At 41.7% G+C, this 16507-nt stretch overlaps 2 protein-coding genes and 1 non-coding gene across 4 annotated transcripts in view; 2 read left to right on the plus strand and 1 right to left on the minus strand.

Annotated features, from left to right (window-relative positions):
* The first annotated feature begins 2525 nt into the window (after window positions 1-2525).
* RPL30 (ribosomal protein L30) lies at window positions 2526-5409 on the plus strand. Its single transcript, XM_010981907.3, has 5 exons — window positions 2526-2625; window positions 2734-2786; window positions 3060-3205; window positions 4457-4587; window positions 5313-5409. Exons 2-5 carry the CDS (start codon window positions 2766-2768, stop codon window positions 5360-5362), a joined length of 348 nt encoding a protein of 115 aa, XP_010980209.1. The 5' UTR covers window positions 2526-2625; window positions 2734-2765; the 3' UTR covers window positions 5363-5409.
* On the plus strand, window positions 5008-5139 carry LOC116149047 (small nucleolar RNA SNORA72). Its single transcript, XR_004132683.1, has one exon. It is a non-coding gene; the product is annotated as a small nucleolar RNA SNORA72 (small nucleolar RNA).
* Window positions 5410-9358: 3949 nt separating the features above from the next.
* Window positions 9359-16507, minus strand: part of MATN2 (matrilin 2) — a 119555-nt gene continuing 112406 nt past the window's right edge. The window contains exons 14-19 of one of the 2 annotated variants that reach the window (XM_031439375.2): window positions 15936-16349; window positions 13430-13582; window positions 12307-12378; window positions 11849-11926; window positions 11385-11483; window positions 9359-9919 (exon numbers count right to left, since the gene is read on the minus strand). In XM_031439375.2, the coding sequence (XP_031295235.1) occupies window positions 9864-9919; window positions 11385-11483; window positions 11849-11926; window positions 12307-12378; window positions 13430-13582; window positions 15936-16349 (872 nt within the window). In that variant the 3' untranslated portion in view covers window positions 9359-9863. Of the gene's footprint in view, window positions 9920-11384; window positions 11484-11848; window positions 11984-12306; window positions 12379-13429; window positions 13583-15935; window positions 16350-16507 lie in introns of both variants that reach the window. The other variant, XM_031439374.2, reaches the window with a different exon arrangement.

A 16507-nucleotide genomic window follows, 5' to 3' on the forward strand; every position in this document is an offset into this window, starting at 1 on the left:
GGCTAAATTAGATAAATAGAATTCCAGATTATTAATGGGCTGCTTCCCAACCTGGACACTGAATAAGTAATAGTTGATGATAATGAATATGAAAGATTTCACTGCTTAACAATAAGGGATGGGCCAGTGTACTGAACCAATGAATATCAGATGAACTTATTAGTATCTGCTCTAACAAGGAATGCAGCCTGTCACTTCTCATTCTCACAGCAAGTACAAAACCAGAAGCACAATAAATGCAGGTGCCTGCAGAATTCTCAGAAACTTGGAGCAGCAATTTTGATGAAGGAAAACAAAAGGAGAGGCTTGTCTTAATTCTGTCCTATCACATTTACGTGTTGGTATTCTTTCAAAATCACTCTGAAATGCTGCAGCTGAGCATCCAGACAAAATAAAATGTCTGGATGGCAGAGTTCTTTCTTGAAACATATACATATACATTGGAATGAAGATTTTCAAACTCACAAAAAGTTGAATAGTTTGACTACCTGTATATCCTCCACTTTAAATTCAATAGTTGTTAACACGTTGCTGCTGCATTTGCTCTACCTATCTGTTTATCTACGTTTATTTTAACAATTTGAAAGTTAAGTTGCAGATATCATGACACTTCATCCATAAATACTTGAACATACATCTCTTTATAATTATGGTATGACTTAAAAGCAGCTATTTTTAGTAAAAGTAATAAAAATCTTCTAATACAGGGGTCAACAAACTATGGCCTGAAGGCCAAATCCTTTGTAAATTAGATTTTATTGGAACACAGCAATGCACATTCATTTACATACTGTCTGTGGCTGCTCTTGTGTTACAACAGCAGAGTTGAGTAGTTGCCACAGAGACCACAGGGCCAGAAAACTTAAAATCTTTAGTATTTGGCTTTCTACAGAGAAGTCTGCCAACTTCTGCTCTAATAAATACAAGTGTGGAAATATTTACAAAATCTTCACGAGCCAAAGGATTTGACTGTCGTTTGTTGCATGGCAAGTGTTTCTTCCCCTAGTGTTTATGTTTTGTGATGTTGTGAATGATTTTAGGTGTGGGTAGGTGGCTGCAGTGGGGAGGCTGGGGAGGTAGGAGTGGGATTGAGCAAGAGAACTAACATCCACAGCACACTTATTCTGTACATGGCCTTGTGTTAGATGCTTTTAAACTATTACACTTACTGTGATCCTCACAACAATACCATGAGGTAGACATTATTATTCCAGTTTTTTGATGAGGAAACTAAAGATTAGAGAAGTTAGACAATATGACCAAAGTCATGTAGGTATTAAATAGAAAAACCAAGAACCTAAATCTAGCTCCAAAGAGATATGGCAAAATCTGTAAAGATTCCCCAGGAAGAATTCTCATTTTGTTGTCATGATTCATACATTTGAATGTATGAATGAATGAGTACTTTGGGTTTCCCTGGCTTCCAGTACAAAGCCATGGTAAGATGCATGCCAGAAAGCAACTAAGGCCTTTGTTTAAAGTATGAGTGAGGACATATATTAAGAATCCTAAATTTGGTATCATATAATACCCATAAGAATCATGGAAGCTGCTTATTAAACTCAGATTCCCAGGCCCCGCAACCAAAGATTTCTTCCACAGACCTCGGTGGGGCCCAGGAGTCAGATTTCGGTATGATTCTGAACCAGGTGAAAACGTTCTCTCCTCACCATCTACTCTTCTCATCTCTCATCCAGAGATAAGTTTTGATGACTAGCTTTCCAGACTTGAATTTTCTATGCATATACAAACACATATATTAGTTAAGAAGAATGAATATTTAACGGTTTTTGTTTTTGTTTTTTTTGCTATTAAAAGTAATGCTGAAGGGGGGGTGTGTAGCTCAAGTGGTGCAGCGCATGCTTGGCATGCACAGGGTCCTGGGTTCAATCCCCAGTAATTCCTCTAAAAATAATAAATAAACCTAACTACCCCCTCCACATTTTAAAAAAAATGCTGAAATAAATATCCTTATTCTCATGTGCAAGTGTGACTGTTTTTGTATTTTAGATTCCTAAAAGTTGATAACGATGACAGCTTACCTACTGGTCTGATTTTTACTTTTGGGGGGACGGGATGGTGGTGGTGGGGAAAGACTTTCCCTGTCTAATATTTTGAATGATCCGTCACTGGACATTTATATCAAGGTCCAATGTTCACAATAAAAAGATTTTTAAATTAGATCTGCTTATCGCTCTTTGTGAAATTTCAGCTTACAAGTTCACACTGACATGGCCACAAAGGTGGCGAATTTAGAGGACCCAGCGCGGGACGCCACCGCTCTCCGAGGGACCGGCATCGCCCCTCCCACCTCACTCTCAATCGCCTTCTCCAATTCCAGCCCGGTTCCACTTTCGTCCGTTCCTCAGTCCGCAGCTCGCAGCAGCAGAACGACATACTACGGTGAGGTTTAAGGACCGCAGCCGACAGGAGCGGACTGCCCCACTGCCTTTCTAACTAGAAGTACCTATAACAACCTGCGGCGGCCCGCCTTCTTGGCCCGCCCCTTCCGCTTGCGAATTGCTTCCGCTTCCGGTCGCGGCGTCCCGGCTTGACGGGGAAGAGCTTGGCATTGTGGGAACTCTTTCCTTTCTTGTTCCCCGGCCATCTTGGCGGCCGCTCTTGGTGAGTGGGCTCCGCTGGCCTGAGGTTTAGGCAGCGGGGGGCAGTTCAGAGAGTTGCCGTTTGGCGCTCCGGATCCTAAACTTCCCTGTCCTGTCCTCTGTGTTCTAGGTTGGGACTCGTCCCGCACCTAAGGCAGGAAGATGGTGGCCGCAAAGAAGACGGTGAGTGAAGCGGGCCAGGGCCGGAAGCATTTTCACGTGGAGAGAGGCGTCTCGGCCGGGGCGGGCAGGTCTGAGCACACTGGGCAGACAGCGTGCCCGCTGGCGCTTGGAGGGTTCCAAAAGGAACCCGAGAGACCCTCTCAATGATTTTGGGATTCGCGATTTGGGAGGCTTTTTTTTTTTTTAAAGGGGCCTAACTTCCTGGAAGCTGGATCCAGTTTTGAGCAGTTACAAACAAGGACTTGAAGTCCGCGTTTAATGTTTGCTTTATAGAAAAAGTCGCTGGAGTCAATCAACTCTAGACTCCAACTTGTTATGAAAAGTGGAAAGTACGTGCTGGGGTACAAGCAGACTCTGAAAATGATCAGACAAGGCAAAGCGAAACTGGTCATCCTCGCCAACAACTGCCCGGCTTTAAGGTAATCGAAAGAACCTGGGATTGTGTGTCGCCCACTGCAAGTTGATCGTGAGTGGATATCCACGAATGTAAACCGGCAATCTGGGTAGCGTGAGCGGGGTATCTTGTAAAATTTGCAGTACAAGCGAACGCTTGCAGAATGACTTAATGGTTGCTGTTGTTTGGCTCTTGATTTTTTTTCTCCCCTTCATGTTCTCTCCTTGTACGGGGTCATCTTTGGGAGAAATGTGGGGCGGAAGGGGTAGAAACCACAGAACGTCAAAGTTTGAGGGCATCGCACACACAGAATTTGTTTTTCCATACGTCCTGCCTGTTTGGTCATTTTTTTTAACTTTTATGAACTTGTTCTAGTGTAGAAACGCTACAGTGGCAACAATGTATTAGGACTCCCTTCATATTTGTAAAATGATTAATATCCACCTACTCAGTGGACACAGAAATGTTAACTCTGGTTAAGTACAGGCCTAAGGCATACCTGGTTTTATTGTGCTTGGTAGATCTGCGTTTTTTACAAATTGAAGGTTTGTGGCAACCCTGCATTAAGTCTTTGGATGCTGTTTTTCCAACATTTGCTCACTTAATGTCTGTCACATTTTGGTAATTCTCGGGATATTTCACACTATTTCTTTATTACTTGTTATGGTGATCTCGTGATCTTTGATGTTACTACTACAATTCCCTGAAGGTTCAGGTGATGGTCAGCTTTTTTTTTAAGCAATAAAGTATTTTTTTAATTAATATATGTACATTGGTTAAGACATAATGCTGTTGCACACCTAACAGACAAGTATAAGGTAAACGTAACTTTTATATGCACTGGGAAACAAAAAAAATTCCTGCGACTAGGTTTATTACAGTATTCGATTTATTGCAGTGGTCTGGAATGAGCCTGCAGTATCTAGGTATGCCTCTAGTATCATTCTCCATCTAGGATTCAGAGCACCAGAGGGTGATAGAAATGGCTTAGGAGTTGTCATGGGAATTATATAATGTAAAGTGTCTATCAGGAAGTAAATGCTAAGTAAATAATGCTTTTATTTTGTCTCCTACTCTTTTCCATGAGCACAGATTTATTAGTTGTCCCACCTTGGTAAGGGATCTAAGGAAGGATGGTTTATGGATATGATAATGTTCTTAACGAGTAATTGGCTTACTGTTTGAAGGTCTTACCAACATTAGAGCTAATCAGAGAAGTAACATTTAATATGGGTCACTTGGTATGGTATTTATATGTCTTTTTTTTTTCCTGAAGGAAATCTGAAATAGAGTATTACGCCATGTTGGCCAAAACTGGTGTCCATCACTACAGTGGAAATAATATTGAACTGGGCACAGCCTGTGGAAAATACTACAGAGTATGCACACTGGCTATCATTGATCCGGGTATGCTTTTTAAATTATAAAATAACTTTGTAATGTAATACAGGTATTTCTTGCTATATAAATGTGTTTGGTTTTAGGTTCAGATACTGAGAATTTAGTCATAGCAGGAAATATCCTGCAGTTTTATCTCAAAGAGAATTGATAATGTCAGCACGTAACTGGCTTTGTTATACATGAAATTCTTTTTGCTTTGAGATCATGAGTTTCATTTCATGCAGCACTTAAGAAATGGTGACTTAGGACCTTGGTAAGAGGTAAAATTACAGAGAGGGAGGATAATCAGGTGAAATAGTAGAAGAAAGAACCCTTACTGGCTGGCTGAGAACAGACAGGTAAAAATAGGTTGAGAAAGAGAAGAGCCTACAAATACACATCATATCATGTTTTGAACTTGCGAGTTTTTAATTAATTCGTAAAATACTGCGAATATTCTCGCTGTTCTGATTTTGTAATAATCAGGGCAGGCTAAACATTCGCTATATTAAGACCATGCATGTGTCCCCAGATCTAGTTCTTCACCTAGGTCTGGTTTTATAAATGCTGGTGATAAACCAAGTCTGATTTATATGATGTATCTTACGTGGGGAATGTCTGTGACTCTAGGTATCTGACCAACTCAAGAAATGATAGCACAGCTAGTGTAATTTTTTAAGATAACCATTGTTAACTTGATGATTACCAGGGCCATTAGCTAAATTGTAAAATTACTGTGTTTTATTTTCTAGGTGATTCTGATATTATTAGGAGCATGCCAGAACAGACTGGTGAAAAGTAAATTGTGCAGTTTTTCTTTAATAAAATACATCAGAGCTTGATTTAAAAGTATGGTATTTGTTTCAGTTATTTTCTTTATTTCTTTTTGTTTCACTACACTTTTCCTGAGGCTAGGATTGGAGAAGATGAGGCAGTTAGATGTAGTGGCAAGACTTGTGGGCTAAGAGCTGGACATCCCAGTTTCTCTTTTCCTGTTTTTGTCAAGGTAGTGCACTGAATTCCTTTCCTATACTAGGTTTTTTAAGAGATGTAATTTTAGTCTCAGAATGTTGTCATTTTATATTTGAGTATGTCAGGCAGCAAGGATCAATACCCAGAATTTAACCAGAATTGTGATTTACAGTCAAGTTTAAATTCACCAAGTCTGAGTAGCAAAGAAGATTAGATGAAATATGTTCCCTCAATGCAAAGATTTTCACAGCCTGAGACTTGAACTTTAATGAAGCAAGATGATCTAACCCTAAGGATTTACAGTTATTAGTGTAGAAGAAATGTACTCGGACAACTTCAGAAAATCCCAGATCTTCAGTAAGTCCACAGTTTGCAAAGTGTGTTTTACATAATTTCAGTCCTAAAAGATAATACTGTGAAGTAGGTTTGGTGTTCAGATTCAGGGGGAAACTGCGTACTGTAGCTCCCAAGAGTATTCCACGTAACCCTTTTCGTACATTTGATAACACCCTTTGGGACAGCAAAGGACTTAGTTTGGGTGAAAATAGTGGCTTAATATAGTCACTTTCCTAGTGATCCGCAGTGTGGAACGTGGCTGTTGGGGTATACCCTACGCAATTTGTGTTGGGCTTTCAGGCTGCAGAAGTGTCAGAAACGACTGTCTTAGAATCAGTTAACTTGTGTAGGCAGTTTTTGATGGTAGAGGAGTAAGACATGGGAGATGTGGATGTCTTCATTACACTATCGAGAAAGTTGAGTATTGAACTTGGAATCAGAAGGCTACTTAACAGTTTCATAATAGCCACAGGTAGGTCAAATTCTGTTTCACTGGTGGAGGAATTGGTTGGATGTCTAAAGTGGATGTAATTTGGAGAGTCTAGCTGTTACTAACCAGTATTTTCTTACCAGCTCATTTACAGATTTTCCCCATTAGGGTGCACTAACATTTTTTGACAGGACAGTTCTTTGTGGTGGAGGATTGTGGCTGCTACTTGATACTTCTCCTTCCTGCTTTCCCCTCCGTGCCATTATAACACTACCCACAAGGGCTACCTCACATTTTTACAGCATCTCTTGCTTAAGAGCCACAGAGTTATAAAATCTTCATCTTTGGTAAGAATTGCTTGGTTAAAGTACTGCTGATTTCTAATGTTAATTAGTCTGTTTCCATGGTTCAAAATACTTATCTTTTGGTTAAGGAAGTTTGTGACCATATTTTCCACTCACTTGATCAATTTCTCCTTTAAAATTGACCTGTCATGCTATTTGGGTCATTTTTGGATTTTTCCTTCCAGGTTGACTGGTTTCAGTTAATTTCTTAAGGGGTGGGTGGTACCTGAAGAATATAATACTGTGACTGCTGGGGTACCATTTCTTTGTAAAAGTTCTGTTGCATGACTCTGCAGGCATTTTGGAATGATGGTTTTTAGAAAAATTATAATTTCTAGAGCCCTTCGAAGTTGTGATAATATGCTGTAAGATCCTTTGGCTTTTACCTTTTCTTTATATGTGCTTTTTGTGCACTCACCATTGTTTGAGCAAGAAAGGAGTTAAAATTCAAAGTCCATCCATGTTGCTGCAAATGGAATTATTTCATTCTCTTTGATGGCTGAGTAGTATCCATTGTATGTGTAGACCACATCTTTATCCAGTCATCTGTCAGTGGACATGTAGGTTGCTTCCATGTCTTGGCTATTGTAAATAATGCTGCCGTGAACATTGGGGTGCATGTATCTCTTTGAAGAGTTTCCTCCAGATACATGCCCAAGAGTGGGATTGACTGTTGAATCATATGGTAAACTATACACAGTTCTTAGTTTTTTAAGGAATTTAGTTATTTAAGTTACTAGTTTTTTAAGGAATTCCCATACTGTTTTCCATAGTGGCTGCACCAGATAAGGTGGCATTTTTAAAATACTTTTTTCTAATTATAACGAAAGTAATGTGGGAAGCCCTTATAAGCAGGGGATTGCAGGAAATTCCAGCCAGCTGGACTTAATCCATACCTATGCTGTGCTACTTGTTGGGCCTACCTAGAGAGAGGAGAGCCCCAAAGAAGGGGTCGGATGTTGTGGGGTGCGCTGATTGCAGTCAGTGTGGCATAGGCAGCAGGAGCACGTGGTATGTAGGGAAGAAGCCACATGAGGCTGGTGGTGATTGCAGTTGGTTGGGCCTTCTGGAAGATGATCACCTAGTTCACAGAAAACAGTTCTCTCTGACCTGCTTCCTTAGCGCTCTGCTGCCAGCTACACCTTAGGCTTGCACGCCCTCTGCCCGCAGTGGCATCTGGCTTCCCCCATACCCTCTGTTTCCAGGTCTACCCCAGCATTCTCTTCTAGTCTGGATTGGGTGCCTCTGAATTACCATAGACACTTTTTAATGGCATTAATTAATCCCATCTGTCTCACTAAGGTCATAGAGGACAGGAACTCAACATTTTCAACTTGATGACACTTAGGTGATGAGCACATAAAAGTTCAAAACCAAAGTGAATAATGACTTTGAGGAGCTAAACATTTCTCATTGATAGGTTTTGGCTTTTATATGCTTGTGAATTTTATCTTCATCTTGTTGATAGTAGGTCTTGAATGTCTGTACATTTACCATTACATTGATTACCTCCTACCTGTTTGCTTCAAAAGATAATTTCGGAGTGGGAATATGCCAGAGTACTTAACTCAGGTAAAGTAAGCAAAGAATCCATTCATTCACTTAACATAAGCTTAAAGGACCATTCTCAGGTCCAGTACTCTTGGCTGCTAAAGAATAAAAACATAATAGCTAGTACTGAGCATTTAAAATGTGTTAAACACTTTACTAAGTACTGTACATGTTAACCCATTCAATCCTTATGATAAACCAATGAGATAGTAATATCATTAGATAGATGAGGAAATCAAGGCTTGGGACGGTCATACAAATAATGAAACTGGAAAACAAAACTTTTACACCTGAGAAATACAGGGCCAAACAAGGAAAATGGAGAACTAGTTCAAATTTTAGACACTATTTCAGTTAAATATCTTGGGTTAGTATGTAAGTTTGATGGATGGACTGGAGGCTTTGTCTCCCATTGACGGCATTTTCTTCCCCAAGTTGGAAAAACTAGAAAACCGAATAGCCAAAGTGCTGGGGGGTGAAGTGGGGGAGGTGGCTGGGGAGTGTGTGTGTGTGTATGTGCACAGTCCAGAGCCACTAGAGGGAGCTGGGACTCAACAGAAACGGGTTTGAGTCAACTGGAAGCAACACCTGAACTGTGATTACATCTCAAAAGGTAATACCAGCCCAAATCAGTACTTTATACTAATGAAAACCTGTTTTCAGGATCACTTGGATGACTCAAATATGAATATAAATGAAGGTTTAGTACTTTGAATCACAGCTTTTATATGTGGAAAGGATCATGATTTTTCAGGTAAGACTGAGGCCTAGGAGATGTTATTCCCACCCTGCCACACTGCCCTTTGTGGGGAGACATTTTGATGGTAACACTTGTCTTGATATATTTAAACATAAGCTTATTCAAGGTATTTGTAAAGCATCATGTGGCCTCCAAAATACATAGAAAGGATGTCATTTATGAGGGTCTTCATTTCTTAAGCTGCCACCTGTAGTGTTTCTTGCTCCTCTGAGTGCCTTGAACTGTGATACACGTGGAGTCTCCTTTGACTCTGTCGACTTCAAGGGGTCGTGTCAGACATGCTAACTTTTGCTACACTGTTTTAACCTGCATTCTCCTAATTATCTGTAAGATTCAACATTTTTAATACGCATTTTGGCTATTTATATACATACCTTGCATTTAAACTAAGAATCTTACAAACCATTCTTTGAAGTGAATTTTAATATTGTATTAAAAAATCCAACTTGTTATACAAGTACATATGTTCTGTGATTTTAAGCATACATCCATATACATATATCAAGGTAAAGTCTGATACAAAAAAAAAAATACTGTTCCCATGGCCAGTGTTCTACAGAAGTAAGACTGTGCAAACTTTATTTTATAGTCAGGTGAGATCGCAACACTAAGGCAGGACAAGGCAAAAGCAATCGTGTCCACAGTATGTTACAGAGTATCTTGCATAGCTTATTTGTTCTCACTTGGTAAAATTTAGGATTCTGAAAGATTTTTTTTCTCAATAAATTTATACAAGTTAGTGTGTACTTTTCGACTTTGTTCTTTAGCAGACCAGCTTTCTCAGTACTAGTAACGTTTTACTTCTACAACCTTCCAGAATGAATGATAGCCTGAGCTTTTGGGGTTCTGAACTGCTTTCACTGTAACCCTTGATACAATGACGTTCAGATACGTAGAGCATTCTGAATCTTCATCTATATCTCAGGCGATTTTCCAGGGCTTCCATTCTTTGTGTCATTTCTTCTAGTAAATCTCAAATTAAGGAAGAGGAATCTGAATTGCCTATTTTTACATTCAAATGTAACTTGAATTATCTACATAAGAATTTGTGTCCTAAAAAATACAGAGCTTTTTTCCCCATTTCTGTTAATTATTTTAAAATCCTGACTTACAGTAACTCTTGAGCACATGCTGTCAAGACTATACATCTTCAGTGGGTTAAATGCTTTGTTAACATTAAGCTCAGATAGCTCTGTTCAGTTTTGTTTTTTTTTTTTAATTTTAATTCCACTCATGCCCCTGTTGCTTATAAATTAGTTTGCCATAGCACACCTCTGGGAGCCAAACTGATGTTGGGAATGTGGTGAAAAGAGAACAAAAGGAGTAGGCCTTGGAAAGTAAGATAGACACCAGAAGAGAAGAAGATGAGGAGTTTTCACCCGTGATGCCAGACAGGGCCTTGAAGACATCTGACCTATGCTCTTTTATATGTAGCTTCCTTAATCTCTGGTGCAATTAAACCCTCAGAGGTGGGCTGGGAAAAGGCAGAGCAGAGATTAGAAGGAGCATTTGTCTTCCTCCCTGAAGCTCCTTAATACCCTCCACCCACCCCCCACTGGCAGAATGAGAGCATGTATTCATCATCTATTAACCAGTGAGATGATTTTACTCAGGGAAGCCTATTTCTCACTTACAGGAAGGGAATGGCTATATGCCGTTCCTTATTTTATAAGCCCATTCGCACAGAAAAAGTTGAGAAACCATTTCCCTTTTTACTAGCTGATGCATCTTGAAATACATATCAGGCAGCTCTAGTAAGCTTACTGTAATTTTAAGTTCAGAGCAGATGGCAGGGTGTTCAGTGAGAAGCACTGAATCCTCATTTCTCCATTATCCCAAAACGTTCCCTTTATTTGTAATATTGTTTTAATGAATCATTGGATCCTGCTGTTCCTTTGGTAGAACGTTTCATCTCAAGAGTGCTGATATAAAAGATCTCTGCTGCCAAACAAAAATCCAACCCCAGTCCTCCTCTAGAAACTATACACTGATCAAAGGTGGCTACAGTGTGGCTTGAGACCAAAGGGAAGGTTTGGAGTTGAGGTGGAGTTTGAAACCTCTTCATTCTAACAACACCCCTTGCCCATACGTACTGTATCTTTGATGCACTGAAGACTTAGTATGTATCATTCATTTCCTCCCAGCAGAGAGGGAGTTGATAAGTCTGGTGTTTCTTTACTTTGCATACTGAATGGCCTTACTGCTAAACTCCCCAAACCTCAGCAACTAAATGCTTGACCCTTGCCACGTAGCTTGGCTTGCCCTCGGCTCTCAAGCACCTATCAGGCTGCTTAAGAAGAAGCCTTTCCCAGAGTTCACTCTTTGACCATGGAAATGACTTCATTTGATACATACCCACATACAGAATTTTTTGAAGTTTTGATAATACTCTTTGCATACTGTATAGAGGCATAATACTAGAAAAGGATATAGCGCTGCGTTAATTTTCTTACTTCTTCATTTGCAAGGTTCTGGAACATTATAAGGTTTTCACATTTGCATTGATCGTGTTTTTCTTCCAAAGGCCTTCCTGAGAAAGCAGATGGAAAGTGTTCACCTTTGTAACCCACCAGACTTCCCAGACACATAAAAATAGGACTGAATCAGCACATGGAGGAAACCCTAATGAGAGAAATGTTCAACTTCTTTCCAGGCAGCCAGCCCCAGTAAATACCAGGAAAGGGCTGTATATGCTTCCAGCACTGGAAGTGGCCTTTCCTGTGGACTGGGGGTGGACTACCCCATTTTAGTTTATTGTTTTAGTTCTCATTTTTCTAAAGTTCTCTTTTCCCCTGTCCTACTTCCTCCTTTCCCGTACTCCCTTAAGCTGAGTTTGTTGGCAAGTTGAGAGGCTGGTACCAAGTTACCTTATAGTAATATTTTACTTGGAATTACCTGAAGATTTTGTCGAATGGAAAAGTTTTTGTGTAGACCGTGCAAGATTGTCTTCTTCAAACAGATATCTGTGTTGCACTGCAAAATTAGAACAGGAAAGTAGGTCTCGGATATTTATGGTGACTGGCTCAGATTCTGTAGAGAGAAAGAAAACTGAAGTCAAACCTGTTTAACATGGTCATGGTTATAAAACAGCAATCAGCTGTCAGAGTAAGGTACCTGGTACCTAGAATGGGGTACATAGCTTTAGTTTGGGACATACTGTGGGAGAAAGACTGTCAGCAGGGAGGAGGCTATTACCAACTGTGGCTTAACATATACAGTAAATGCTTCCAACATGATAGAGGGGAAGAAAAGCCATAGTTCACAAAATTCAAATCTTTCTGACTTTGTCTGGGGAAACCTGATGAAGGCATATACCAAAGAGTCTAAAAATACTGCTTTCAAAAAAAATGTACCTGTTGGCTGGTGGACCCTCTTTGGCAGCTCCCCTGCGGGGGAGTCCTGTCTTCCATCAGAGTCTTCCAGAGCTGAGAGGGAAGAGATGACCAGAGAGTGACAACTGTCTACCTGTGTGTGTGTGTGTGTGTGTGTTCTTTAGGAAACTGGTCCCAGGCCAACTCCTTGCCTGCCCGCCACCACCTGAATATTCCAGTTTGATTTGGAACACCACCGATTGAAAAAAGCAATTGGTTACCACAATAATCCAAGACCATTCTAGGGCGGTTCTCTCTAGTAAGAGAAGCCTGGACCCCTTAAATGCATCTTCTTAAGAATGTCCCCCAAAATGTTCTGTCTAGAAGGCAGGGTGGGAAAGAAAGGTAAGCTTGTGCAAGGAGTCAGTTGCAGCCGCAGCAGCTTCACGTGAGGCACATGGATGAAACCGCCTAGAGGCAAAACATCACCCAGCTTCATTAGAAATCTGAAAGACCTTCCCTGCTCGGCCCTCTTCATCTCTGTTCTTCCCTGTGGACGAGTAAGACACATCACTGAGACGGGTTTTACCGGCAACTGAACCCGGGACAGGAAGAAAAGGGAAAATGGGCAAACTGCTAACGTGTGAGCACAGCCGGCACACAACAGCGAAATGGAGAAAAGCCTGGCGCTCTTACGCGTGAGAAAACCCCAACCCTAAAGGGCCGTCTAATGTTCTGTAAACAGAAGTAGTCCATGCAGGAAGGCATTCTTTAAATTTTCAACAGTGGACTTGAAAGGACTGCCATCCCTTTCCACTCCAATTACTGATATATCCCGAAGCTGCACATCAGCCTTCCTGATTTATAGAACGGTGGTTTCTTGGTTAAACGATCATCTCCATGGGGTTCTTGTGAGGATTAAGCATGCTGGTGTGTCAGAACACTGATGCCGCTCGGCACAGAGCAAGCCCTCCAGCAATGTTAGCTGTTACCTTGTCTTCTCTCTCCCTGTTCCACCTTTTGTGCTTAGTGTTTCCAGGCGTCACTGGCCCTGCCCACGAGGGAGGCACTTTTCTGAGCCCTTTGAAGGAATGGGTTGAGCTCATTCAAGAGTTTGTGCTGCCCTGTTTACTAAGGTCTCTTTCCTAGACGGAAGCTATAGTACCTTCACATATGCCTTTCTGTAGTTTGTCACTTATGTCGCCCATGGTGCTGAAGTCTTCGGCATAGAAGAGATGCTTGTTCGTGGGCTCAGAGGCAATCTCTTGCAGTTCTTCCTCAATGGCTTTTCCTACTCCGACAGCATACATGGTTATACCTAAGGTGCGAAGCAGATTAAGAACAGGCTAGTTAAGGGCTGTGCTCCCAGGACCTGGAAGTTGTATGTGCTGCACCCAAAGTTGGCTAGGTATTAAGTGGTGTGACTTGAGGGCCCCACATCAACCTCCTTCTTATTTTCCCACCATTTTTATTTTGGCCTTATGAGCAAAAGAGATGGATTCAAGAGAGGAAGGTGAGGCATTGAGGGATGCTGGGATCTAGCCCACCAACCTGTTGCTCAGCTCTGGACAAGGTCATTGGACAAATGTTCAACTTTCCCCTGAATTAACCTTGTGGGTGAAGTGTAATAGAGCACTTACCTTATGGCTTGCTAAATGGGAGTCTCTTCTGGGAGAATTCTAAGAAACGGGTCAATTTATGACCTTGTAACCTAGTTTCTACTTCTCAGAAATACAGACAGGAACCTTAAGTGACCTGGGGCCAAGTGAAGCTGTACTCTGCCCACCCCTCAGGGGAGGACAAAGCGTCGTGTGGAGGTGCTGAGCTGAAAGGGAGACTCTGCAGACCACTGGGAAGTATCAACCTTAGGTTTTCACAGGGAGATGAGACTGCTCCAAAAGCTTTTTCTAAACAAAATTAATCATTAGACTACCCCCCAATTTTCATTTGAAAGTAAAACACAGTAAGAATTTAGTTCCGCTTGATTTTCAACATTTTTCAGGACTGATATCTTATTCTGGCTAATTCATTAGATTAGATTTTTTAAAAAAAATAAACATAAAATGGCCCTTTAAGCCAAGGGGCAAGAGTTACGCCTTCTTCTAAAGTCTATGTAAGGTCAATAGCCAAGTTTAGCATATTTGTCTGGGAGCCCAGTGACTTTGTGCACAACTTCCTAAAAAAGATAACACTATTTTAAGATTGTGTCAGCTATACATAGGCGTAATTAAGTTCATTAGAGGATAGCACTTCGGATGAATCTTGTTGATTCAAGAACCAAATAAACATCTGTTCCTCCCACCACCTGCCTTCGGGTGATTCATGGAAACCTGAATGGGGAAGAAAGTAAGGCAGATTCGTCTCAGTGAAACAAAAGGGCCAACCACCGTCTCCGGAGGCAAGGTGCTTTCCCCCGTACAGCTCAAGGATGCAGGCCAGAGGGGCCCATGGTTTGACACGAGCTCTGGCAAGCTAGCCTAGAAATGGGAACTGGGTGTAAGCCGCCAGGTTTACTCTGCCCCGATGACTCGGGCAGGACACTTTGTGGCTACTGGTCTACTGGGCCCAAGAAAAGAGAGTGAAGAGTGAAGTAAGCAGTATCAAAACGGCCGCCTCTACAGAGACTGCATGTTGACGTGAGCCAGCCTTCCTGTGAGGAAGGACAGAGTTCACCGGTGGGGCTGCAGTGCTTTCATCCTTTGTTCACTGACTCAGCGAGGATTAGTCACACACGCACTACAGCCCAGGCCTGATGGAGGCACTGAATCCTTGTATCTTGGATGGAGCCCTGGCCCATGCATAGTCTTTGCCCCTATAAGACCTGCTAAAGCAATGTGCCCTCGGTAAGTTCTTAAAGAATCTAGCTCTCGAGCAAACTGCTTCACAACCTCCAGTTTTCTCATCTCCCCTAGGAATTCAGACACTTTCCCTCAAGCTGTCTCCACAACCGTCTTCGCTTTTGGGCTTCCTTTCTCCAAGAGCCATACTCCTCCACACTTGTCATCTATACACAACTAAAGTAACCTCAAGTCCCCCCTGCATTGTACATGGGGTCAGACAAGCCTCAGAGAAGAGCTTTCCTGAGCAGTAAGAGCTTAGGGTCATGATCTCATCTGACATTTTGATTTTCTCAAAAACTAACTTTTGCCCCCAGGAAACATACGAGTATTCATTTTCCTAAGTCTGCTGCTCTCTCAGAGTGTTTGCTGGAAGCATTGCTTTAAAAAAAAAAAAAGTACCAGTAAAAGTTCCTCCCACCAGGAGTCTATTTTTATCAAGCTTTTCAGGTTATTCTAAAGTAACCAGACCAGTGTTAGGGAACTGTTGTGTGTTTCTCTATGTTTCTCTGCGGTTAAACGCATGGGATTGATTCTCTGCTCTGGAGGTCATAGCCTGGCTAGTAAATCGCAGTAGATGCTTCCTCAGGTGTGGTCTGTGTGCAGACTAATCACCCAGTCTGCAAGACTTGTGCTTCCGTAACTCCTTTAACTCCTGTGGGGTCCCTTTAAGGCCACTAGGTGGCAGTTTAGTAAAGGTGTATATGGCAGTGACAGGAAGCCTTTCTGTCCGCTCGATGAATCTCACTCCTATGGCCCCATGCGACCACCAAGTGAGTTTAAGAAACCATCGGAGCCTTGAGTGGTGTAAACCACACCCCCATCCCTTATTACCATTGGCCTTGGCCTTACTGGCCCACTCAGAGACGTCATCCTGAGCCCGTCCGTCTGTGAACACAATGGCCACTCTGGGCACCCGTGCAAAGAGAGGCCTGGCCCCTTCTACTTGGTTAAAACTTCTTTCAAACATGTGTTTCAGGGCCAGCCCGGTCATAGAGCCTTTGCCCATGTACTTCATGTGGGCCACAGCTTTCTTCATGTCTTTGGCTGAGCTGAAGTTTCTCAGGGTAAACTCTGTGCGGACCTGCGTGGAATATTGGAGCAGCCCCACCCGAGCGGCTTTGGGGGAAATCGCCAAGGAATCTATAATTCCAGTCACAAACTGCTTCACAATCTCAAAATTCTCTTCTCCGAGGCTCTTGGACCCATCGATCACAAAGACCAGGTCCACTGGGCCTTCAGTGCATTCTACAGGAACAAAAGGAAAGTGAGATAGTTAAATGATCAAAAATCATTTATGCCAAGAGTAGAAGAAAAGTAAGTTTCAACTGGAGGCATAATAACCACTTTGGAGAATGACCTTTACTCTTCCGATAATACACAGGACAGAAGGTGCTTCATTTACA

Source organism: Camelus dromedarius, chromosome 20, assembly GCF_036321535.1.
Source record: "Camelus dromedarius isolate mCamDro1 chromosome 20, mCamDro1.pat, whole genome shotgun sequence".
In the NCBI taxonomy this organism is placed as follows: domain Eukaryota; kingdom Metazoa; phylum Chordata; class Mammalia; order Artiodactyla; family Camelidae; genus Camelus; species Camelus dromedarius.

Excerpts from the sequence above, each read along its gene's own strand:
- RPL30 (XM_010981907.3), top strand. The coding sequence starts at position 2,766 with ATGGTGGCCGCAAAGAAGACG. Across the intron at positions 3,206-4,456 it reads AACAACTGCCCGGCTTTAAG|GAAATCTGAAATAGAGTATT; the intron begins GTAATCGAAAGA and ends TTTTTCCTGAAG. Across the intron at positions 4,588-5,312 it reads ACTGGCTATCATTGATCCGG|GTGATTCTGATATTATTAGG; the intron begins GTATGCTTTTTA and ends TTTATTTTCTAG.